This window comes from Andrena cerasifolii, chromosome 15 (assembly GCF_050908995.1).
Source record: "Andrena cerasifolii isolate SP2316 chromosome 15, iyAndCera1_principal, whole genome shotgun sequence".
Classification (NCBI taxonomy): domain Eukaryota; kingdom Metazoa; phylum Arthropoda; class Insecta; order Hymenoptera; family Andrenidae; genus Andrena; species Andrena cerasifolii.
The window spans coordinates 8,274,126-8,299,716 of NC_135132.1; the positions used below are offsets into that span (position 1 = coordinate 8,274,126).

The 25,591-nt window shown below is 40.0% G+C and overlaps 1 protein-coding gene across 9 annotated transcripts in view; it reads left to right on the plus strand.

The window, feature by feature from the left end:
* Positions 1–25,591, plus strand: part of LOC143377105 (uncharacterized) — a 99,148-nt gene that overhangs the window by 55,065 nt on the left and 18,492 nt on the right. For all 9 annotated transcript variants that reach the window (XM_076828035.1, XM_076828037.1, XM_076828043.1 and 6 more), the window contains 2 exons: positions 22,273–22,416; positions 25,376–25,520. In XM_076828035.1, the coding sequence (XP_076684150.1) occupies positions 22,273–22,416; positions 25,376–25,520 (289 nt within the window). The remainder of the gene's footprint in view (positions 1–22,272; positions 22,417–25,375; positions 25,521–25,591) is intronic.

Below are 25,591 nucleotides of genomic sequence, written 5' to 3' on the forward strand. Positions count from 1 at the left end.
AAATCAACAAATGCGTTCCCCAAATGGTAATTTCAAAAGTTTCTACAAAAGCAATGAACCCACCAAATCTCTATGGAACATCAGCAAAACCATAGTCGAGTCAAGAGATTTTTTGCGCCACTAGGAAGGGAATAGGAAACAGTTTTTCCAATTTAAGAGAAAGTCAGTCCAACTTGTTTCCCAGATCGAGAGCAAGGATGGGTCCTCAGGATCACGGTTTAAGCAATCCAGTGGCTTTCTATTTTAATAATCCAGATGAGCCTGGTATCGGAGGATTTCATCGGGCTCCGGAAAACTCCATCGTCGCTGGTAAATTATACTAATTCGAAGGCGAGTATCGATACGAGCGCTCGCTCGTGAATCGACTTCATTAACATTCCTGCCTCATCCACTGCTGGAGTGCATCCTTGGGCAGTGAGGCTGCTGAAACTTCTGTCCCCGGCGAGCCTACTAAATCCTGATCTACTAGTTGGCTCCGTGGGCCTGCCCATCCTTGTCCAGTGCCATTAGTTATCGGGGGACTTGGCCGTAAGGATGGCGGCGCAGGAAGGGAGTTTGGAAGAGGATCTCAGATGGGATCTGGATGTATTTATGCTGGTCTCGTGATTAGTGGATCTCTGGTGGTATGTTTCCTCTCGTATCCTTCTTCTTCATCCCACTTCTGCAACTTTCCTGTCTGCACCGGCTACTTTTCCACATTCTCACTTCTCCCAGCCCCACCACCTTTTGCATTCTTCGGGTTCTTTATAGGCTCCCACTTCCTCATTCTTTAACGTCATTTTTTTTCTGCCTGGTATTCTTGGGGTTTACTCTCGGATTTTTCTTTATCTTTCATGGCTTGAATTGAGGATTTTTTTTATTTCTTCTTGTGGGTCCCTGGACTGTTCAGTGTTTGTTTTTATTGGCAAGCTTTTGCATTTTTTTTTTGAAATTTCAGGTTTTCTTTAGTTGTTCGTATTTTCCATTTTGTTCAGTTCCTCTTGCTTTGATTTTCAGGCTTCTTAACATTTCTTCACATTTTACATTTTTCTTTGATTCTTCAGATTTTTAATTTTTTTTATTTCTTCCTTTCAGTTTCAAGCTTCTTCATTTCTTCTATTGATTCCCTGAATTTTTTATTTCTTCTTCTTTAACTGCTTAAGCTTCTGCACTTCTTCTTTTGATTCTCTAGCTTCTTTATTTTTTCTTCTCTTAATCCCGTAGCTTCTTTATTTCTTCTTTAGATTCTTTAGTTTCGTTATTTCGCCTTCTTTAGATTCTCAAACTTCTCCACATCTTTTGATTCCTCAACTTCTTTATTTCCTCTTCTTTTCAGTTCCTCTAGCTTCTTTATTTCCTCTTCTTTTGATTCTTTAGCTTCTTTATTTATTCTTCAGTAAATTCCATAGCTTCGTTATTTCTTCTTTATATTCTTAAGCTTCTCCACTTCTTCTTTTGATTCCTCATCTTCTTTATTTCTTCTTCTTTTGATTCACCATCTTCTTTATTTCTTCTACTTTTGATTCTCTAGCTTCTTTATTGTTCTTCGTCTTTTGATTCCCTAGCTTCTTTATTTATTCTTCAGTAAATTCCATAGCTTCGTTATTTTTTCTTCTTTATATGCTTAAGCTTCTCCACTTTTTCTTTTGATTCATCATCTTCTTTATTTCTTCTTCTTTTGATTCATCATCTTCTTTATTTCTTCTTCTTTTGATTCATCATCTTCTTTATTTCTTCTTCTTTTGATTCCCCCTAGCTTCTTTATTTCTTCTACTTTTGAATTCCCCTAGCTTTTATTATTTCTTCTTCTTTTGAGTTCCCCTAGCTTCTTTATTTCTTCTTCTTTTGAGTTCCCCCAGCTTCTTTATTTCTTCTTCTTTTGAGTTCCCCCAGCTTCTTTATTTCTTCTTCTTTTGAGTTCCCCTAGCTTCTTTATTTCTTCTTCATTTGAGTTCCCCCAGCTTCTTTATTTCTTCTTCTTTTGATTCCCTAGCTTCTTTATTTCCTCTTCTTTTAATTCTTTTGCTTCTTCATTTCTTCTTCTTTAAATTCCCTAACATCTTAATTTCTTCTCTTCTTTTGATTTCCTAGCTTCGTTATTTCTTCTTTATATTCTTAAGCCTTCTCCACTTCTTCTTTTGATTCATCAACTTCTTTATTTCTTCTTCTTTTGAGTCCCCCTAGCTTCTTTATTTCTTCTTCTTTTGATTCCCTAACTTCTTCACTTCTTCCTTTAATTCCCCAGCTTCTTTACTTCTCCTTTAAATTTTTTAGCTTCTCCACAGCTTCTAATTTTCAAACTTCTTCCCTTCTTCTCCAACTTCTCTTCATTCTCAAACTCCACACCCCAACCTCCTCCATTTATTCGTCCAATCCCCAAACTTCCCCGCATTTCCCCCCCTCTTCACCATTCCCTCGGCCCTATTACACTCTTCGCTTACCCTTTATTACTCCAAAGGGAGCCTCCCCTTGGCTCTGCAACTTTCTGCTTCGTTTTCTCTCGTTTCCCCACCGCTCCCGCCGTCTTCTTTCGTTTCTCTTCTTCCTCCGCCATCTCGACCCTCTTCCTCCATCGCCCGCGCGCGCCTCAAGCTGAAGAGCAGCCCACGGGGAAGCTCTCGCCGAGGAGGTCGCGAGCAAGGCCACTTGGGGCGTTGCCCTCCTGAGCTCGATCTCGCCTCGCACACTGCTTGTCGAGGATACGTCCAGGATCGATGTCTACCGGGTGTCCTGTTTCAATTCCACGCAATTGACACTGTTCCCTCTGATTTTTTCCCCAAACATTCGGATTTACTTCGTGGCAACTCAGTTTCTCAACTGAAAAATTGAAAAATTCATTCTGATAATTTTTTTTTTTAGTTAAATGTATCTTTATTAAATGTCGACAGAACTCGAAATTTCTTTCGCGAAGTTTCTCGAAATTTTAAAACATCTAGAAAGAAGAAGGGTATTGCTAATAATAATTTAAAGTAACTTGAAATAATGGTAATAATTCAACAAGAATTAGTTAATATAATTCGGAATTTCTCAGTGTTTTATTAATTAGTTAAATCGTTCTGAAAATGTATTAATTTAGAATAACATTTTAATTTAGAATGTACTTCTAAATAAAAATTTTCCATTTCACTTTCCGCGAGAATCACAGGGTATATCGCGCAGAAATTTTTATATCGATTTAAATTCAGTTCGTGCAAACGCTATGCGAAATATTGAGCTCCCCCCCCCCTTGAATATTGTCTATAACTATAGTTTGAAGGTCGTAACGCGGTAAGAATAGCGATTTGCCAGTGATTAATGCGTATGCTAATGAGCTACGTAGGTGCTATTGTTTATTGTGATTGCTGGCCCATTTATAAGCACCGATTGTTCTAATACGCAGGCTGTTACGTTACGACCTTGTTACGTTGCTGCCGTGCATTAACGCGCTCGTCATCGTGAACTTGTAATTAATAATCGCGAACCAGTTATTACGTCCTGCTAATTCGACATCACGCTAGTCTAGTATAAATTGAGCTGTGTACTAATCATAGAAACGTTTCTTTAAAAATAGATTTCGATATTAGCTATAGCACCTAAAAATTCCAGAATATTAAATAAACAATAAAAAATGAATTGAGAATTTTAAACATTTAGTAAAAAAAAATCAAACTCTAAGTATTCCACCTATTTGACTCGACATGAAAGAAAATGATTTGTAGTAATTCAATTCTAAAAAAAGTGGAGATTGAGATTTCATTTTTTCAAGTTGTGAAATAATTTTTGCCACTCGGTGGAATTTAATACTGCAGACTATAGAATTTTTAACTTCTCATAATGATGTTGAATAATGGTCAAGACGTCGGTCAAGGATCTTAGTCTTTCGGTGCTTGACTGGTTTTTTTTTTTGAGAGCTCCGTAGGAAAGTCTTCCTTGGGAAACGTTCTTCCATAATGCCCGAGTTCCCACCGCCAGGAACCGCGGTTATTGAAGATCGAGTTACTCTGGAAGTTGTGCAAGTGCATTACCGTAGTCTGGCTGAGACAATGGCTACCTGACTCAGAGGCTTAATAAACTGGCTGCGGAAATTAAATACCTGAGGTGGCGGAGAATAGCTGGCATTTCTGTTCTAGATACTCTCTGTTGACACTGCTAACAAGACTGTCCTTGAAAGTAGTTAAAATTGAGAGAATTGATAAAAGATGAACACTTAAACACCTGCAGAATTGAAAGGCGTGTCAAAAGTTTCATATTTGTGCAAGAAAACTCGAGTTAATTGAGGTACATGCGAGGGACGAAGGGGATATCGTGTTTAACCACTGTTAAGCCGCGTTCCCACGTGTGTGATTCAAGTACTTAAAAGTATCTTGACTGAAGTGTCTAAAGGGAGAACTTTTTAAGGTCGACATTGGTTGGACAGGTGTTTTAAGCTGCGCTCCCACTGACACACTGAAGTGTATTTTGCAACTTGAGTTTGGACATGTAGGAATGCGGCTTAAGGAGTATTGTACACGCGGTAACATGGATTTAAGGTAGATTCTGTTTGCATACTGCACACGTGGGAATGTGGCTTAAGGTAATTCTGAATTAGGCTTTGCATGTGTAGGGATGTGGCTTAAGATTTGTTTGCACCATCTATTATCGATGTAAGAAGGTGACTTCAAGTTTTTTGTTCTCCATACATTGTACACGTGGGATCGTGGCTTTAAGTGTGATCTGTTCTGAAAATTGGGCATGTGGGATCGTGGCTTTAAGTGGGTTCTGTTCTGCAATTTAGGCACGTGGGAACGTGATTTTAAAAGTGCGTTGTGATCCGCACATTTTACACGTGGGATCGCGGCTTTAAGTGTGATCTGTTCTGAAAATTGGGCATGTGGGATCGTGACTTTAAGTGGGTTCTGTTCTGCAAATTAGGCACGTGGGAACGTGATTTTAAAAGTGCGTTGTGATCCGCACATTTTACACGTGGGATCGCGGCTTTAAGTGTGATCTGTTCTGAAAATTGGACATGTGGGATCGTGACTTTAAGTGGGTTCTGTTCTGCAAATTAGACACGTGGAATCGTGATTTTAAAAGTGCGTTGTGATCCGCACATTTTACACGTGGGATCGCGGCTTTAAGTGTGATCTGTTCTGAAAATTGGACATGTGGGATCGTGACTTTAAGTGGGTTCTGTTCTGCAAATTAGGCACGTGGGATCGTGATTTTAAAAGTGCGTTGTGATCCGCACATTTCACACGTGGGATCGCGACTTTAAGTGTGATTTGTTCTGAAAATTGGACATGTGGGATCGTGACTTTAAGTGGGTTCTGTTCTGCAAATTAGGCACGTGGGATCGTGATTTTAAAAGTGCGTTGTGATCCGCACATTTCACACGTGGGATCGCGGCTTTAAGTGTGTTCTGTTCTGCAAACTAGGCACGCGGGATCGCGTCTTAAGGTTCCTATCGAATGCTCAGCTGATTGATTACTTTTGCAATAAGCATAGAATGGAATCAACGATCTCCAGGTTTCTATTCTAGCTGCCACTCGCTTTGCACTTCCACTTTACCACATGCATCGAAATATTTATCGTTTATTCACCCGAAGATCCTCCCGGTTAAATTACTTCTAAAATTGCAAAATTGCAATTCCACGTTCCACTGCGAGGTATGGAAAAGAGAGTCGTGGAAGCATTATCGATTCGCTGACCACAGGGTTACATAAATCCGTGGCTTATTTCATTTTCCGTCGAAGTTTCTGTTACTTTCATTTAACGAAACCAAGCAGAACAGAGTGCACTAAGGAAGCGAACGTTGTCTTCAATTTTTACGGACGAGGTGGCCTGAATCCATGCCACCGGTGAAAAGAAATTAATGCGATTCAATAACTTCTTTTAACTCCAAAGAAATTCCACCAACAGCCAAAGAAAACACCAACTGAATTAGCAAAACTGACAGCTGCCAACAAAAATAAAAAAAAATATATATATATATATATCATAGAAAGTATAAAAAACGCACAAATATATTACAAAAAATTCTTTGTCTGTTTTCAAGAATATTTCTTCACGCTTTGCGGTAAAACATATAAATTGCAAATAACAACCGACGTAATTTTAATTACCGGCTCGATTGTAATGAAGAAAATTGAAAGAAACAGTACGCATAATTGTTTTAATTACTTTACGCACAGAAGTTCGCCTTCGTCCAGCAGTCAAGGAATAAATATTTCATCAGGAATATATTTACCGCTAATTATAGTACACAAAGACTTACACGCTTAATTGTTATATATTTCACACCGCACCGATTATAATTGCTTAATACGCGGCTCGTTATTGCAGAGCAATATGCCAGAGCGGTGTCAATTATTAGAGAACAATTGAAAGGCTCGTCGGGGGTAAAAATCCACTTCTAATGGGGAGGAAAAAGGTCCCACGAAGTTACACCGAAGGAACACAGCCGCGTCCACGGACACTACCACGTTATGTGTATCGAACATAACGGCGTCATTAAATTAAACACCGTTATTCGATGAAATTACGTTCCTTACGTCACGAAGCGACGATTACACCGAGTTACATGGTTCAACGAGTAGTTGCACCGAACGACTTGTATTTCACGCAGCGATGGGCACACTCGTCTCCTTCCTGTAAGAAAGTCTTTCGAGTGGTTCGGTCACGTAGGAAATCGATACCACGTAGCTATCATTCGGAATAAGAAATCAAAAAAGCATCGGCATAAAATATAAAAATCCATGGCACCTTAGGTTGCAAATGGGTGGGCATAACGTGGCTCCCGTCGTGTTTCAATCTTCTTTATCGTGGGTTCAGTGTGAAGAAGTAGAAGCAAGTCCAATTTTCTGTAATAGTTGAAATAAGTTGGAACTTGGGTCACTCGAACCCATCACTACTTCGCTGGAACTTAAGGCTCTCGGTGTTTCCCTGTTTCCCCTGCTCACGATTCTGTAGGTGCTCGCAGAGAACGTGACAGGATGTCGAATTAACCGTATTACAAGATTCTCAAATTCCGCGATTAATTCGCCAGGCTCACGCAACGCACTATCGATTTCCACGGTGTTACGTAAGAGGCACGTCTTCGTGGTGCAAGGTGTGCCCCGTGGTCGTCTCGAGCCTCTCCGATTTTACGATTAGGCGATAATTCCAACTGTAAACTGAGGTTTAAAGCGCTTCCTTCTGTGGGAGCAGAAATGTTACTGATGATCGTTCATCATAAGCACTAATAATTCTTATGGGAATCGATTCTATGCCCAAAATTGAGCCGAAAACGTAGAAAGAATTTTCTTCCTACGTCGCTTCGTTCCCGAGATAATCGAATTTGAAAATGTAGCAAAATCATCGGCGCCTCATTTTTGAGCTCGATTTTCTCAAAAACGAAGGCCCGTGCGAACCAACTTCCTTCTACGTTTTTTGCTTATTTTATAGCGTAGAATCAATTGCATAAGAAGAGAAGTTTCTCAAAATTTTCGTTAAGTCAAAAAAATGAAAAAATGACGTAGAAAAGTACCATTTTTATTAGCAATATTAGCACCCACTTTCTGGAATAGTATTTGTAGCTAACTGTGGCCAAAAATTATTCAATTTTAGCACAACAATTTTCCCCATTGCAGTGGCTTCGAGTGAACGCGAAGGGAATGCACCTGCACGGTGCATCGGGTGGCAAAGTGCATCGCGTTCTACACGGCGTTACGCGCGTTGCATAATCGTCTCTTCGTACGCGCGGAGGGTTATGTAATTCGGTCGTAAACGGAGGATCGAAAGAGGGATTGGAAAAATGCGAAACGACAGAGCCGCGTATCGCGGTGATCGATCGAGAGATTCCGCTTGAGAAATCGCGGGGCGTTTTTGCCCCTAGTAATTACCAGTAATAGCATCGATCAGTTTCATCCACTGCCTCGTGAATGCGGTGTCCAGTGTCCACTTGGCCCGCAGAAAATGGCAAATGATGTATCGGTAGCTTAAAAAACAATATTTAAAATTTATAAAAAAAAGTGTGCCCAAAATGGCCACCTTCTACCTCCTCCTGTATACTTTGAGATCAGGAGTACACATAAAAGACTTCGGAATAAGAGACTTCGTGGGGGAGCGACTTTGGTGCAGTTGGTTAAGCGACTGACAGTGGATCCGCAGGTCGTGGGTTCAAGTCCCGTCACCCCGAGGTCATTTTTTCCGTGTTTTCTACACAGAAATTGCAAAATCTATTCCCACAATAGTATCTTGCAAGTAGAAAAAAGTAATTCGCGAAGGAACAAAATAAAAAAAAAGAAAACTTGTACTCAAAGAGAATTTGCAGTGCACACTCTCCATTCGAATTTCCATTCATCACGTCCGACATTGTTCTGGTCACCTTCTCTCATCGTTCCAAGTTCCTCCACCATTACTACTTACATCAGTCAGTGAAAACTTGTGAGGATCGACCCAGTTGTGCCCCCCTCCCCCCAAAAGGAGATCACCCCACAGAAAGTTCCAATAAAGATGTCGCTCTTCCCAGCGAAAACAGGAGCAAATCGGAGAAAGTTCTCGAAGGCTTTACCTTGGAGGTCGGTCGGCGCTGCTGCTTGACGAATCCCGCTGAAAGCCAGAGTTCTTTGGCGAGGTCAGGTTCGCGTCCTCGTACGTCTGTCTGTCTGTCTGCCTGTCTCCTCCTGTTCCACATTCAGCCGCATTTCCATACAACGTCTCGCGAGAAAGAATATAAAAAAAAAAAGAAACTCTGCGAGGGGAATACCAAATTCGATCGGACCTTGCTCTCCCTCAGGGTATCTTCAAGTTCAGAGTCGACTGATCAAGAGGAATGATAACGAGCGCCAGTCGCCAGACTCTTTTATTACCTTCTTACGCCACGAAAGCACGCACTAAAATTACGAATTTACGACACCTTTTATTATTGAATTTTTACTGCCCGATTTTACGAGGGGTGCCTGTCAGTGGCCGCGACATCCAGGCGATTCTTTCAGCTGGGAGTAATTGAGCGATTAAAGTGACCTGCTGCACGGGGAAACGGTGGGATGGCACGCAAGTGGTCGACGAATTATTGTCGCCGAATCGGGCGGGATTTAAAAAAAAAGGTAGGATGCAGAGGAATTATGAGGCGAGAAACCCGGCTGACCTGGCGTACACCGAGTTCCGTACCGTTATGAGCGTCGTTAAGCAGCGTAGAATGAAGTAAAAAAAAAAAGGGGGGAAGAGGTGTCGCGTGGAAACGAAGCTGCCTCTTTCAGAGATCCAGTTGCGAATGTAAAACGCAACGAGTCCGCGAGAAACCTGTCCGCTGCTATTGAACCGATTATTTCGCGTGCCTGGTTTCTCCGGTAATCTGGTCGATGGATCGACAATACGATGTTAATTCGCAATGTGGGGCGACGCGGTTTCCCGTGCAACGAGATTCTGGTCATTTTAAAGGAGCTGTTGGAACAGGTTGGGGAATTAGCGAGGGATAATTTATTTATTTCCCGTCGCAGGTATCCACTGTCATTCGTTGGAAGTGCCATAAATTTTGCCATCCTCTTTTGTGGGTTAAGTGTAGAGTTTTTCGACTCTTTTTTTCTCCGCCACTGTGCGAGTAGTAATGCCACATCCTCGATGCGTACTTTCCTTCGCAGTATTTCCGCGCGATTTATTTTTCTACGTAGGAAAGCAGCTGCTTATCGCGGGCAAGAAACCAGATTACAAGCGACAGGTACAAGGCGGTCGTAATTGAATCATCGGACAAATTACTTGGACGGGGCCGCGGCAACAAAATCAAAGCAACTGTGGAGGAATTTTACTATTCGTTCACGGGGGGCATTTTGCTCGATTTTGCCAGTGTGTCGAGCAATTTGCGCGAAAGTATTCGTGCTGGGGGGAGGGAAGAACGGAATGCTGGGCTTCTGGGAAGATCGTTGTTAGCCACGAAAATGGCGTTTTCTCCTGCGATAGTTTTGCAACCGATCTGCCGATCGATACCGCCGCACAATGCAGTCGAATCTCTCGGCCTCGCGTGCCTCATGGGAGGAAATTATGAAGTCGTTCAGTGAAAGGGGAATTTTGCCTTTGGACGTAACGAAATCTGTGCGAGACTATTTTTCGTACACGTTTCGTGGAACTTTTTCTGTTTGAATGGAATTAGCAGCGGTCGGCGTGGTAAGTGAGGGACTTAATTGGAGGAGGAAGAACATTCTTGGGGTTGCGCCCACTTTCGCGCGAATTCCTTCTGGTGATCGGGATAGATCGAAATGGAGGTACTTGGTCGACTGACAGTAGCCGTATTAAGACTAATTGGGAAAATTTTAAATTCGAATAATTCAAATTTTTTAATATTTAAATTTTGAATTATTAAAAAAAATTTGAATTATTAGAAAAAATTAAAATTTTTGTAATCCAAATCCGGGAAATTTTAAATTCGAATAATTAAAATTTAGGGAAATTTAAAATTCCAAATAATTCAAATTTAGGGAAATTTAAAATTCCAAATAATTCAAATTTAGGGAAATTTAAAATTCCGACTAATTCAAATTTTTTAATATTTAAAATTTGAATGATTCGAAGTTGAGAAATTTAAAATTTGAATAATTCAATGTTGGGAAAATTAAAATTTGAATTTTCTGAATTCGGGAAAATTTAATATTCGAATACTTGGGAAATTTAAAATGTGAAAAATTCAGGGCTGAGAAAATTTTAAATTTGAATAATTCAAAATCGGGAAAATCAAAATTTTGAGTAATCCGAATCCGAGGAATTTAAAATTTGAATAATCCAAATTCGGGAAAATTTAATATTCGAATAAAGCAAAGCTGGAGAAATTTAAAATTTGAATAATTCAAATTCGGGAAAATGTAAAAATCCGAATAAATCGAAATTGGCAAAATTTAAAACTTGAATAATTCAAAGCTGGTGAAATTTGAAACTTGAGTAATTCAGAGTGAGACAAATTTCAAATTTGAAGAATTTAAATTTTAAATTTCGCTTCAAAATAATTAGAAAGATGTGCGTAACTCTAGGTGGTTTTATTGGCAGTATGGAAACACGAGCAGTATTTAATTGAGAGCATCCTCCCTGAAAAGCAATTTGACCCATGAATAATTGCAGAATCAAGATGCCTGTGATATCCTATAGACGGTGCTCGCTCTGCGGTATGTGGAGCATTTCCTTTAATACCACCGGTATTTCCATTCCGTGAGACAGGATTTAGTCGAGGACTCCCAAATGGAATCGCGAAACTCGTTTCGTAGCGCTGTGACTTTTAAACGGTGACTGTAAGTCGAGGGCCTACTTCGTAGTGCCCCTTTCGGCCATTAGCCCACATTTAGCTTAATTCGGTGTCGCAAGTGAAAATACGAGGAGAATAGCGCGCCATTTTCCCCGAGAAACTCACGTTTCTTTGATGAAATAAAGAAGTCTCCATTAATCACATTCAGATTCTGTATTCAATACCCATGCGGAATCTTCCGGCAATTTCATTCTGGCATCCAAAAAAGTATGAAATGCAAGGCAAAGCTAAATAAAATAGCTTTTAATTCCGTCGATAAAAATATTTGAACATCCAGCACCCCCCTGTGCGGGGACCATTTCATTACACTTGTTCACCATACAAACTGAACGCTCATAGGCGGTCTTCGCACGTGCTCGGTGTATTCCCGGAATGCACCCAAGAATAACTTTCATCTTCGTGGAATATCGATTAAATCGGTGAACTATCGACTCCCCCCTCGCAATTCGAGGAAGCGTCGTTCGTTAGAAGCCAGGGCACGTGGGCGAACGGTCGTTTTTTCGCTCGTGTATCGAATTACACGCCCGCGCACCTGCACCCTGAAGAACGTCGCCGTCGTGCGTGCGTCGCGCGACCAACGAACCATCCATTGTTCACCGTGTTCCACGAAACTCTCATGGGAATCGCCGTGAACAATGAGACGATTCTGCGGCCAGGGGAAAACGAGTCGTTCTAATTTTCTTCGAGTGTATGCTGGGTCACCATGGCCCTGAGATACCAATGAAGTAAAAAATATTAGTTCAGAATCGTCACAGTGTCCCATTAAGGTCCACGGAGTCCCTTCATTTCACAAATAATCGATTCCCAGCTTTCGGTGTTAAAAAGCCTCCAACACCGTCGCCGCGTGCGGAACAGCCATGACTATAGGCAATTCCTGTACTCGCTCGACGCCCATAGGCGTTCTCCGCGGCTCGGTGATCCCAGGCGGAACCCTCGACGTCACATTCGAAATGAATTTTCTCGAAAACGGTTCGTCGTACGAGAAAACTTTATTCGACTTTTCTTGTGTGTTTTTTTCTGCTGAATCATCTCCCGTCGGTCTCAACCACAAATCACATATTCTTGCTGCCGAATGTAAACCATTGTAAAGAGCGCTGCAAGCGTTTCAGAGGAATGATTAATCACGCTGGGAAGGTTTCTGCACGCTTAGAGGCGCGAATGGAACTAGTGCATATCCTTGAAAATTGCATAAGGCGCACAGGTTGAGGCGGCGGGGGTGGGGACTCATCTCCGTTCCACAGCTCCGGGCCCCGGCCTTCCTAAATTCCAACAGCGCATCCCGTTAGTTCTCCACCTGTCCGATCGACTCAGCCGCGGAGTTATTGACCACTTTCCAGTCTGTTTACCGCTGGAGTCGTTGCCGCGAATTATGAATGGAACGATCGGGCGTATTGTTCGCGTTTACGCGGATCGACCATGCGAGACGGTCCATCGAGCGGGCCCCACGAAACACCCATTTAACCCTGAAACTGTGTCAGGGCAATAGCAAAAACTGAAAATTAAATTTACAAATTTTTTTCTAAACTGTAGCCCAGTGTTGTCATTTTTGGGATACCAAAATTGAGGGAGTCAGTGGAAAATTTATTTTTAGAAATTAAAATTCTTCGTGGTAATAAAAATAAAAAATTCTCTCTTCATGGTAATAAAAATTAAAAATTCTCCCTTCGTGGTAACAAAAATTAAAAATTCTCTGGTTATGGTAATACAAATTTAAAATTCTCTCTTCATGGTAATAAAAATTAAAAATTCTCTCTTTATGGTAATAAAAATTCAAAATTCTCCCTTCGTGGTAACAAAAATTTAAAAAATCTCTGTTTATGGTAATAAAAATAAAAAATTCTCTCTTCATGGTAACAAAAATTAAAAATTCTCTGTTTATGGTAATAAAAATTAAAAATTCTGTCTTCATGGTAATAAAAATTCAAAATTCTCTCTTCATGGTAATAAAAATTAAAAATTCTCTGTTCATGGTAATACACATTCAAAATTCAGTCCTCATGGCAATAAAAATTAAAAATTCTTCATAATACTAAAAATTCAAAATTCTTTTTTTGTGGGAATAAAAATTCAAAACACTTTGGATGGGGGGGTGTTTTGAAGCTACATATTTTAATTAAATTTGTATTGCTCTTACCCTTCTTTACCACCACCTCCATACACCAGATGCTGCAATCGTGGAGATTGCCACGTCTGGAGCAGAATTATGTCATTTCAGCGGCAGTCACGAAGGTGCACGCTCAGGTGTATCGTTGCGCTTTACGTAACGTTCACCGTGGCGCGTTCCCTCGCGTGCACCCCGACGCGGGCGAAAACGAATTAATGGTAATGCGTGCGCGCGCGCGCGGGGCCCGAACGTCGGTGTCTTCGGGGCCCTCATTAAGGATTTTCGTTACGTGTGCATTGAACTGCGCGACACACGGCCGGGTTGTGGAACGCGTGTTGCATTCGTGCGTGACCATTTTCACGATGGACGGACGCCTCTTGGAAGGGAGAGGTTATTTTGAATTGCTGGGGGTGTTTCGGGGGGACGTTAAAAATAGGGGGTCCGTGAAGTGTAGAGGTGATTGTAGGTGCCTTCAGGCATTAGTAGTATGCCTAGTTTAAATATAGAATTAAAGGAAATTATAGAGGCCTCTGACAGGTACACCCAGAGTTAATTTCAAAATAGGAGTTCAAAGTAATAAGAAGTTGTGAATTATACGCTTTGTTTATTTATGGATGACTCATGGATAGTTTAAATATTTAGTATCACTCAAATCCACGAGGAACGCTGTGGAGCTAAGAGTCAGAGTCGAGTGGTGTTCCTCCCAGAGTCGAAAATGGAATAAAAGTTAGTGGAACAGTGTTGCATTTTTGGATTTTGGATTGGTCCATTCTCTTCCTGTCTAAGTAATCCATAGATACTACAAAAACTTCTAGTATCACCCAAGTTCTTGAGGGTATCCATCACCACAAGACTCTGCCTCAATAGAGGTACCCCTTGGGATACAACAAATCACGAAATCTTTAATAAAAAATAGCAAACTTTGCAACTTTTTAGGTTCCTCGTATACCCCCCATCTAGGTGACCCACAAATTCTACAAAAACTCCTAGTATCACCCTAGTTCTTGGGGTGATCCACCACCACAAGACTCTGTCTCAATAGAGGTACCCCTTGGGATACAACAAATCACGAAATTTTTTTAAAAAAAATAGCAAACTTTGCAACTTTTTGGGTTCCTCGTATACCCCCCATCTAGGTGACCCACAAAATCTACAAAAACTCCTAGTATCACCCCGATTCATAGCCTTTCCTGTAACCCCAACAGTCAGACCTTATCAAACACCTCCTCCTGTAGGGAGTTTCTCTGCAAACTCAGAGGCAAACGTCGTATTTTACAGTTTCCTAGTAACGACCAGGTCGATCCGCCCGATAATTTCCATTTTTCCCCTTCTTCAGCCACAGGAGACGCAGGAAAAATGCGCTTCTCTCTGAGAAGCATCGAAATCCTCCCTGTTGCTTTCCGGCCTTTTTACAGAGCTCGTTCTTCCTCGAATTCCCAGCGCATAAACCGAACCGTGTGCTGCTCGTGCGCCTCCAGCGCTGCCCGAGAATGATAATTGACCAATCGCGGGCCCTGGTGATTGCGGATCACGCCTTCCTCGACGCTCATCATCTCCTCGACGACGGCTGTCCTTAACGTCGTTCACGCGACTCGGTTCGTTACCTCTCAGGAAGTGTATCGGTCCTTTTTGCGTTTCCACGGCCTCCGCTGGTCGCGGTGTTTTGCGGGAAACCTCGTGGAAGAAGCGTGATTCGCTTCCTCGACTCCAAGGGGGCCTCCGCGTGCGGCTGTTTTTACACAGCCGGCAGGAAATTATTGGAAAAGTCGTGGAGCTCGAAGAAACGCATCCTGTTCGCGGTCGACGCGCTTTCCTCCCTTTTTGCGGCTGGGAAGATAATTCCATGGACCAGTGGGATCATTATCATCACTCGTCGGAGCATGGAGCGATGTCGGAAGGCAAAAAATTGGGAAACAAAAGGAACTGTACAAGTTTCTTCAGCTTAGAAAATTGTATTAGGTTTTCTGCACCACTACTGTGGTTTCCTTCGAGCATTTCAGTAATTTCAAGGAAACGTCTATGCGTTTTGAGGAGAAGCTCCAAGAAGTAATTTTGACGCGGAATAAATTCTACGTGGAAAAATAAAAAAAATGCAAAAAGAATTTTTTTCGTACGAGCTCTGGTTTACGAGAAAATTGAGTTTGAAAATGCGGCGCCCGGGAGTTCGCGTTCAAGCTGGATTTTCTCGGAAACGGGGCGTCGTACGGGAAAACTTCTGTCTACATTTTCGCTTCAGTTTTTTTAGCTGAATCAGATGCGCGTCGAAGCACGCATTTTGGAGCATCCTGTGCAGAGATATTTGGCAAAATGTACGTTATTTGAGTACCCCCTTCTTCGATTACTTTCCGAGGTCCTCATTTTTGAAAATGAAAGCTGGTGTGATCAAAATATCCCTCAATTCATTGAATTATGAAGGAGTGTATTTTTAAAAATACAGGGGCACGAAATTAACACAGAATATTAATTAGTGCCTCATTAAATATTCCTCCAATAAAACTCGCATTGGTCTCAGCTGTTAGTAGCATTCTAATAATTCCACATCCTGTAACGGTGTAAAGCTAATTTCCACACGCTCGGCATTCCACTTCAATTTGGTACCCAAGTCGTCTTCGCCATAGACGCTAAACCATCGCGTTCATCAAACGCTGTGCCACTTTTCCCCCCATTCCTTATCAATCACATGTCAAGCAGCCGATCGGACGCTGAATTCGTTCGTCAGAATGTTAATCGTGCCAATATTTGCCTCGCGACATGGACGAATGGGCACGACAGCGTTTACAGCACCAGCACTAATTAAGGGCTCGGATGCAATAAGGGGATTAGCGCTCGAAAATGGGAAAAATTATTGTCCGAACGTTAAGAAATATTGGGAAATTAAATGTTGTTAAACTGTATTTTAAAAAATATAGTGCTGTAAAGCTCGCCACGACACACCATTTTTCTTTTCACAGATTGTTTATCCAATCATATCGCAATATTTTTTTGTAATATATAATTATGTAATAGTGAGAACGTCATGTCTTGCAGTGTGACGCGATTGTACGCGGTTGCTGACTGCTGGTGCCGCGCGGGATTCATATATACATCGTCGTATCTTCTATAATTATTTATTAATCAGTGCGAAAATTGGTGAAAAACTTCCTTGTATATTAAGAAACAACTTTGTCGCTGCAAGTTATATGTACCTCAAAATTCCCTCGATACTTTTTAACGGCGAACGTCGAAAGACATGGGTTATGTCCAGTATTACTTTTAAATTAAATATTATTACATTGTTTAACATAAGAGATTTGTGCACACATTTCACGGCTTCGCTAGAGTTTTCCGAGTTTTATGTTTCAAGTCTCATAACGATCCGTTAATATTTACTCAAGTTATCGTAATTTATGTTTAAAGAAATAATGATTTTAGTCGGAGAAAATTTTTTTATTTATAATTTTTATCTCGAATACTAATGATTGGATAAAAAACCTGTAAAGAGAAAAAATGTGTGTCGTGACGAGCTTTATAACGTTATATTTTTTAAAATACAGTTTAACAACATTTAATTTTCCAATTTCTCAGCCTTTGGACAACACTTTTTCGCATTTTCGAGCGCTAGTCCCCTTATTTATTGCATCCGAGCCCTCAATTAATCAATCACTCTTTCGATTATCAAATTCCCCACGCGGAACAATCTTTTCAACCCCGCAGCTTCCCAATAAAGTCACTCCCGGCTCGACTGAATCGCAGGAAAAAAGTTACCAGAAAATTCGATCGTAAGATCGCGCGAAGTTTTTCCCCTAGTTCCGCCGGGGGGGGCGCCACTGTCGCGGGAACGAAACGAATTCGGAGACGAGCGTCTCCCGGGCACGCACTGCTGTCCGATTACCGCGCGCCTGTGGGTTACCTCGTGGTGGAAAACGTGTGCGGCCACGGAATCCGATTGAGCAAGTCCCCATCACGAATCGCTCTAGGGACGCGTCCGCAGTCACGTGCGCCAGCACGTGGCGCTGTGTTCCTCTTCGACGGGCGAAGATTTATTAATTTGCGCCGCGTTATCGATACGTTTCTTGCCCGCGCTATTTCTCAAGCGTCTTAAAAGGAGAACTGGAACGCCTTTTTTTTTTCTTTTTCGTAACCTTTACCTGTCGGGAAACACAATTCCTCGTTCCGCGAGCGAGCCACTGCCGGAGTTCCGTGGCCGCAAGAAGAAACACATCTGCGGGCTTTCCAGTGGCGATAAACGTCCGATAAATCAACAGTTCAGATTGTCTTCAACGGTTTTTGCATGCGTGCAATTAACGCGCAGCGCCGACAGCCGCTTTTGCCATTTCTGGCCGGGGCAGTTACGTAAGGCCCCCTTCCCCCCCCCCCCCTCCCGCCTAAGGGGCCCGAATTATGTAACGGTACCGTTCCTTCAATAATCATCGCGTATCCCCGTGTGATTGATACCGAAACGGCCGCGTGAATCTCAATTTGCTTTCCCTGTCTATCGCCGACCAGAGCAGACATCACGATCGCAGAGTTATTTATGGTTCGGTCGCGGAACTGGCTGAACTTACTCGAAGAAGTGGAATACATTCCCTTTACACTGTTCTCTTATTAATTTATTTGGCAACGAGTCGACGGGGCATCAAAATTCACGTTTTTTTTTGGATATTTCGGTTTTTTGGTTATATGTATTATTAGTAGTATTTAAAAAGTTTATGTTATGTTATGTTTTTGTTATCTATTATTATCTCATCTTAATTTATCTTTATTTTATTTTATATTATATTATTTTAATTTATGTTATTATTTTATATATATATATATATATATATATATATATATATATATATATATATATATATATTATTTCTTTCTCTTATTTTTATCTTTTTATGTAGTAATGGTAATAATTTTGTATCTCTGTACACTAAAGGGTTTCCCGTTAATAATAATAATAATAATAATAATAATAATGATAATAATAATAATAATAATAATAATAATAATAATAATAATAATAGTAATAATAATAATAATAATAATAATAATAATAATAATGATAATAATAATGATAATGATAATAATAATAATAATAATAATAATAATGATAATAATAATAATAATGATAATAATGATAATAATAATAACGATAATAATGATAATAATAATAATAATAATAATAATAATAATAATAATAATAGTAATAATAATAATAATAATAATAATAATATTTCTACGAGATGGGAATAAATTTGATGATGCCAACCGACGGTAAATTACTCGGCTTGAAAAAATGCACGAAAAATGTGGAGAGAAGTTTTTTCCTACGAGCCTTCGTTTTTGAGAAAATCGAGTTCGAAAGTGAGTGCGCCGTACCAGCTGACCACATTTCGAAACTCATTTTTCTCGAAAACGAAGGCTCGTAGGAAAAAATTTCTTTCTACTTTTTCGACGCAGTTTTTAAAGCTCCATCGACCCACGTAGTTTATTTTAATCCGCCGCTTTCCCGTGAAGCATGATTTTGTGTTACGTGAAATACAAATAATGCCCACCTGCAAAACGTCACCTCGAAGTAATTCTGTATCGCGCGAAAAGGTGTGCAAAGAGTTTCGTAATTCCTTGGAATTAATAAACACTGGGGGTGGGGGGAGGGGGCACGTGGCTCCATTTCGTACACCAAAGTGTTTCGTCGCGGAGGAATTTTAAACGACTCTGGGTGGCTGTTTTCCTTTCGACGACTCTCTGTCACGTCCATTCAGTCGACGGATGTCGCAATGCCGCGCGAGAAGTCACTTGTGAAATCACTGATGAAATCTGTTTTTCCTCTGTGATCCCCAGATAAGATTCATTCACGATTTCGTGCTATCGATCTTTACCCTCGGACAAATTCTTACTGTTAACATCGGTATCGCCAGCAGAGGATTGAAAAATGGAAGAAAATCCTCGAATACAGAAGACAATTCAAGCTACTTTAATGATAGAACAGAGATGGGCAAAAATTATTATTTAAATAAAATTATCAAACGATGAATAAAAATTGCAAAAATTATTCGTTGTGTGCTCGAATAAAGTTACAGTAACTTTTATTTGATCTGTTATATAAATTATTCTTTATTTATTTAATGCCCAACTCTTTGATAAAATACATTAAAAAGTATGTCGAGGCTGAGGAACTAAAAAGTTTCACTTTTGAATGATTTTAAAGTTTTGTGAAAAGTTGGTTCTTTCAGTCGTTTCGAAGGCTGCTGATAATTAGCAGGCAGTCAGATTTGGCACGTTATTTCTTGTGGAAAGTCAGTTGCCAGGCGTTTTGCAATTTAATCGCTCGCGCACTCTCTCTTGGAAGTCGTTTGGCGTGATTCAATTATAATCGTTGCACTGGCTGATGAAAAAAGATATTGCACGTTTAAGGAGATATTATTGTACGCGTTGCAATGTGTTTTCGCGCGGTTGCACGAGCCCGAGAATAATTGGAACAATTTTCACGGGGATTATCATTTCGTTTTGCACTGGGCAACCGCGATGCCTGTTCTTCCCCTTCCTCGCTGGAAAACCAGCTGTAAGGGTGGAGATAACGAGCTTCTGTGAGTTGGTGTACTCGGCAGTGGGAAGATTTAAATTTCAAATGATTAAAAAAAAAGATTTTTAAATGATTTTTTTAGATTTCATATAGACACGTCTTAATTGCGTCTGATTTGTAACTTTACATATTGCGTTGAATGTGATTGAGGTTTGGAGGAGTTTGAGAATGTTTGAATAAGTTCGAATGAATTTGAACTCAAATTTAAATCATGCAGAACTCAACCAAATTCCAATGCAAGTACTTGAACCTATTCAGATTTATCCACCTAAATGTTAAAAAAAAAGAAAAAAAATGCAAAGTGTTGAAGGATTCGTTAAACCCCCTAAGATGTACCCATGACCTGCGCACAGCGGCGTGACATAAAGTAGTAACCGATCCGTCCACCTTATTCGACACAGGAGAACGACAAGGTAGATTGAGTTATAGGAAACGATCCCCTCGTTTTTATCGCGCGTTTCGTCTTCCAAGTATCGCCGTTCCAGTGTATCGTTTTACACGTTGCAGAATCCACGGTTGCGACTGCATCCACCCACCAGTGTTAACGAGTTAACAGCTCTTCGAGGATCCAGTTGTGGCATAACTAATTACACTCTGATCCCGATTAGGGGTGTTACGAATATTCCAAGCGTTCGAATATTCAATCACCAGTAGAATTCGAATATTCCAAGCATTCGAATATTCAATCACCAGTAGAATTCGAATAATTCGAATGCCAGTAGAATTTGAATAATTCGAATGCCAGTAGAATCCGAATAATTCCAATGCCAGTAGAATTCGAATAATTCGAATGTCAGTAGAAGTCGAATAATTCGAATGCCAGTTGAATTCGAATAATTCGAATGCCAGTAGAATTCGAATAATTCGAGTGCCAGTAGAATTCGAATAATTTGAATGCCAGTAGAATTCGAATAATTCGAATGTCAGTAGAAGTCGAATAATTCGAGTGCCAGTAGAAGTCGAATAATTCGAATGCCAGTAGAATTCGAATAATTCGAATACTAGCAGAATTCGAATGCCAGTAGAATTCGAATAATTCGAATACCAGTAAAATTCGAATAATTCGAATAATTCGAATACCAGTAAAATTCGAATAATTCGAATAATTCGAATACCAGTAAAATTCGAATAATTCGAATAATTCGAATACCAGTAAAATTCGAATAATTCGAATAATTCGAATACCAGTAAAATTCGAATATTCGAATATTATTTGAATAATTAGGAGTATTCGAATAATTAGAAGTACATTAATGAGTATTGTGATTCAACATTTAAATACATTACGTCCCTAAATTTAAATAGAATTTCCACCTACCGTTTCAAAATCTATAATTTTACCAAAGATTAATAAAGTTTCAAATTTATCATTTGAAGAACAATTGTACAGACCAATATGAAAAGAATAGCACAAATAAATTGTGAAAAATATTTCACGTTTAGCTTCGTATTCGGTACAATCCTAAATTCGAACAGTTCGACTTATTCGAGTACTCCGAATTATTCGAATATTCAAATTACTCGAACAGTTCGACCATTCGAATATTCAAATTTTCGTTCAGTCTCAGTGGAACAATAACGGAAGTAAAACAAGCGTAGCTAATTTCGTATCGAAACTTTCATTTAAAACACATCATACATCATTACAAAATAACAGTATAGAGTGTCGGAAACATTTTGCAGCGCTATTATAAGATCGATAAAATGCAGTAAACATTCAAATGTTACCGCCCGCTCCAAGGCCTTCGACTGCCGGTAAATGCTATTCCAGTTCCCGGTAAAAACATTGTTATTATTCACGAGCACGAGGAAGTGTTTCCAATATTATTTTCCATTCCTCGGGCCGGAGAGATTCGGAGGCTATCGTAATTACCGATTTGTGTCGCGAGCCGCCTGGTCCGGGCTGGGGATAATTCGCGTTTCGAAAGGACAATGATTACGGTTGGCATTGGCTCGCTACGTGACGCGGAAAGCACGACAGTGCGGTCATCTCTGTTTACGGAAGTCCCGCGGAATTTGTGTCACGTTTGTTTCGAGAAGCCCGACGATTTATTAAATCTTTCGAAACGAAATTCAACGAAATTTCAATGCGAAATGTCAATTTAAAAAATGTCACCTCTAAAAAAAAAATATTTAGCAGATGTTTCGATGGAACAAAAGAATTGTTAGAATTGTTTGAGGATGAGTAACTGCACTTTCAGTATACCGTTCAGAAATTGCCACGAGCAAGTGATAAGACTGTGGTTCTGAACTGCTGATAAGAGGTGTGCAATAATTATGCAGCAATGACGCAAGCAAGTATTGGAATAAATGTGGAATGAAGTGGAAAGCGAATTTTTTTGTGAATTTTTTTGTTAATCTTCACTGCTTCGGTATATCGACTACAGGGATTCTGTGTTTGCTCTGTTACAGGACTAGAGAGGAGAGGCCATCCAGAATGGTTCTAACCGTGACGGAGGACACACCAGCAGACATGCTGGCCGGGAGTATGGAGCTTCTGGTCCAGTTACCTCGGGAACATCATCACCAGACGCAGAGGGTCACGGTGCAGAGAAGGTAATACTGACCTAGCTTTAATTAATCATACAATTGCCTGTAAAGACCTTAAAACTATCAGCACTAGGTTCGCCACCATTAAATATAACCGAATAACTCAAAAAAAGTGGGTCGCAGAAGTCTCCGCTTTATCTTCATTTTTAAATCGCTCAGAAGTCTCTACCGCAAAAAGTACCATAGCCAATCGATTCCGCTCGAAAAACTGAATAAAAAATGTGGAAAGAAGTTTTTTCCTACGAGGCTTCGTTTTCGAGAAAATCGAGTTTGAAAATGAGTGTTTCAGCGGCGGGCCATATTTTCAAACTCGATTTTCTCGAAAACGAAGGCTCGTAGGAAAAAAATTCTTTCTACATTTTCGATGCATTTTTGGGCGTAGAATCAATTACCGTTAACAGCGGCCACGCATAAGAGGGCGCTTTCCGCGAATGAACCGCGAGAATGTTTGAGAATTTCCGCAGGGGCGTCCGAGAATGTTCGCGAGGTGGTTGCTTCGGGGCTGGCGATTATCGTCGCCTCCTGAAAACAGGATTCGGAAGATCTGCGATAAAGAGACCGCCTAACGGTAAAAAGATACTCTTCTCGGTGGAAATGAAATCGATTAGCCGCACGAAAAGCAAACCGTGTCCCGGCTCGTTACACTAGATTTACCCGGCTGCGGGGATCACCAGATCGATCCTGGAATTAATCTAACGGTCCGATTAGCAGATTAATTTCTGGATTGCCGGATCCGCGAGAGAGGCCACAATGCCTGTAATCATCGCGTTATTGCACCGTGACCATCCTCGAATTACCACCGGCTCCTAATGCATAATTAGCGGGGACGGCTCCGCCGGTTGTTTCTGAGCCGCCACTTTTGCTCCTCGCTTTTCGCGCGGCCTCCTTCGGCTAACCAACCAGCGCACCTCGGTTCAAACACTGGCGCGAGCAGTGATTTTAATGGTGGTTTCAGTAGGAGAGTACTGATCAAGCTGGACTCATCTTACACTTCCTACGAATCTCAGATTGTTTGATCGTGCAATATTCTGTGCCTACTGAAATATTTCTGTATTGGTAGAGTGTTTTGTAATTAATTGTGGGTGGGTGATATTTGATTTGGGTATCGTCCTTTTCTGAAGCAATTGGTAATAAAGTGGGGACCTTGCAGCAAGTGGGGTGCACTTTTATTATAGAAATATTAATACTAATATTAATATTTTATTTATTTATTTATTTATTTATTTATTTATTTATTTATTTACTTATTTACTTATTTACTTATTTACTTATTTACTTATTTACTTATTTACTTATTTACTTATTTACTTATTTACTTATTTACTTATTTACTTATTTACTTATTTACTTATTTACTTATTTACTTATTTACTTATTTACTTATTTACTTATTTACTTATTTACTTATTTACTTATTTACTTATTTACTTATTTACTTATTTACTTATTTACTTATTTACTTATTTACTTACTTATTTACTTACTTATTTACTTACTTATTTACTTACTTATTTACTTACTTATTTACTTACTTATTTACTTACTTATTTACTTACTTATTTACTTACTTATTTACTTACTTATTTACTTACTTATTTACTTACTTCTTTACTTACTTCTTTACTTACTTCTTTACTTACTTCTTTACTTACTTCTTTACTTACTTCTTTACTTACTTCCTTACTTACTTCCTTACTTACTTCCTTACTTACTTCTTTACTTACTTCTTTACTTACTTCTTTACTTACTTCTTTACTTACTTCTTTACTTACTTCTTTACTTACTTCTTTACTTACTTCTTTACTTACTTCTTTACTTACTTCCTTACTTACTTATTTACTTACTTATTTACTTACTTACTTACTTACTTATTTACTTACTTACTTACTTACTTACTTACTTACTTACTTACTTACTTCTTTACTTACTTCTTTACTTACTTCTTTACTTACTTCTTTACTTACTTCTTTACTTACTTCTTTACTTACTTCTTTACTTACTTCCTTACTTACTTATTTACTTACTTACTTACTTACTTACTTACTTACTTACTTATTTACTTACTTATTTACTTACTTACTTACTTACTTACTTACTTACTTACTTACTTACTTACTTATTTACTTACTTATTTACTTACTTACTTACTTACTTACTTACTTACTTACTTCTTTACTTACTTCTTTACTTACTTCTTTACTTACTTCTTTACTTACTTCTTTACTTTCTTCTTTACTTATTTACTTACTTACTTATTTATTTACTTATTTATTTATTTATTTATTAACTGTGGAACTTCAAACATTTCAACATATCTCGAAAAATGAAAAAATGCTAGATAGGACAGTTTAACCGAGGAGGGCAGAATTATAAAGAAATAAATGAAGAGACGCCCCACGCTGATGCCCAGTATTATTAAAATTATATTATTCTCAATAAACTTTTATTAAAAATTCTATAAAAAATCCCCACTCCTCCCCTGCAATCGTCAATTATTTTTTGCTAAACTAAAAATTATTCCCCACTTCGTCTCGCAAAGCACTCATTCAACTGTGCCCCTTTCCCTGCGTCATTACAACAACTGCAAGGTGCTTTCTAACGGCGCCAAAAAAAGGGCCCACTTGGAATAGAGAAATTCAGTAACCGCGATCAGTTTTTTCCATCCTCCTGGGTTCTCGGGCCTCCCAGGCATTCGTATCTCGACGCTTTCCAGAAATTCGGGTCGCGGAGTGGAAATCGCGGCGGCGCTGGGTAGAACAGAGTTGTTTCCCTCTTCGCGCCGCTGCGGGGATTACCTATGACTAATGGTCCGTTTACCAGCGCGAGAGCCGTTCCAGATGAAAGAAAGCCTCCGTTCCATCCAGTTGTCGCGGCGGACTCGCGAGAGCAGAGTTTTCCATTTCGCGGGTTGCGGTGCCGCGTCCATCCGCGATGCTTCCTTTCAAAAGAGGTTTTTTGTTCGCAGCACGCCTATGATGGACCTCCTCGTGCAGATTGCCACGGCGCAGAAACTGGCAGCCTCCAGTTACACTTTGCAGGCTATTGGAGAGCGCGGCATGGTTCTACCTCATCAACCAAACACACCTATTGGCGCATTGGATGCACTCCAGGTACTGCCAAGTGGCTCCTCGCGGCCCTATTGCTTCTACTTTCCTGCGAGAATCATAGGGGAGTTCGAACG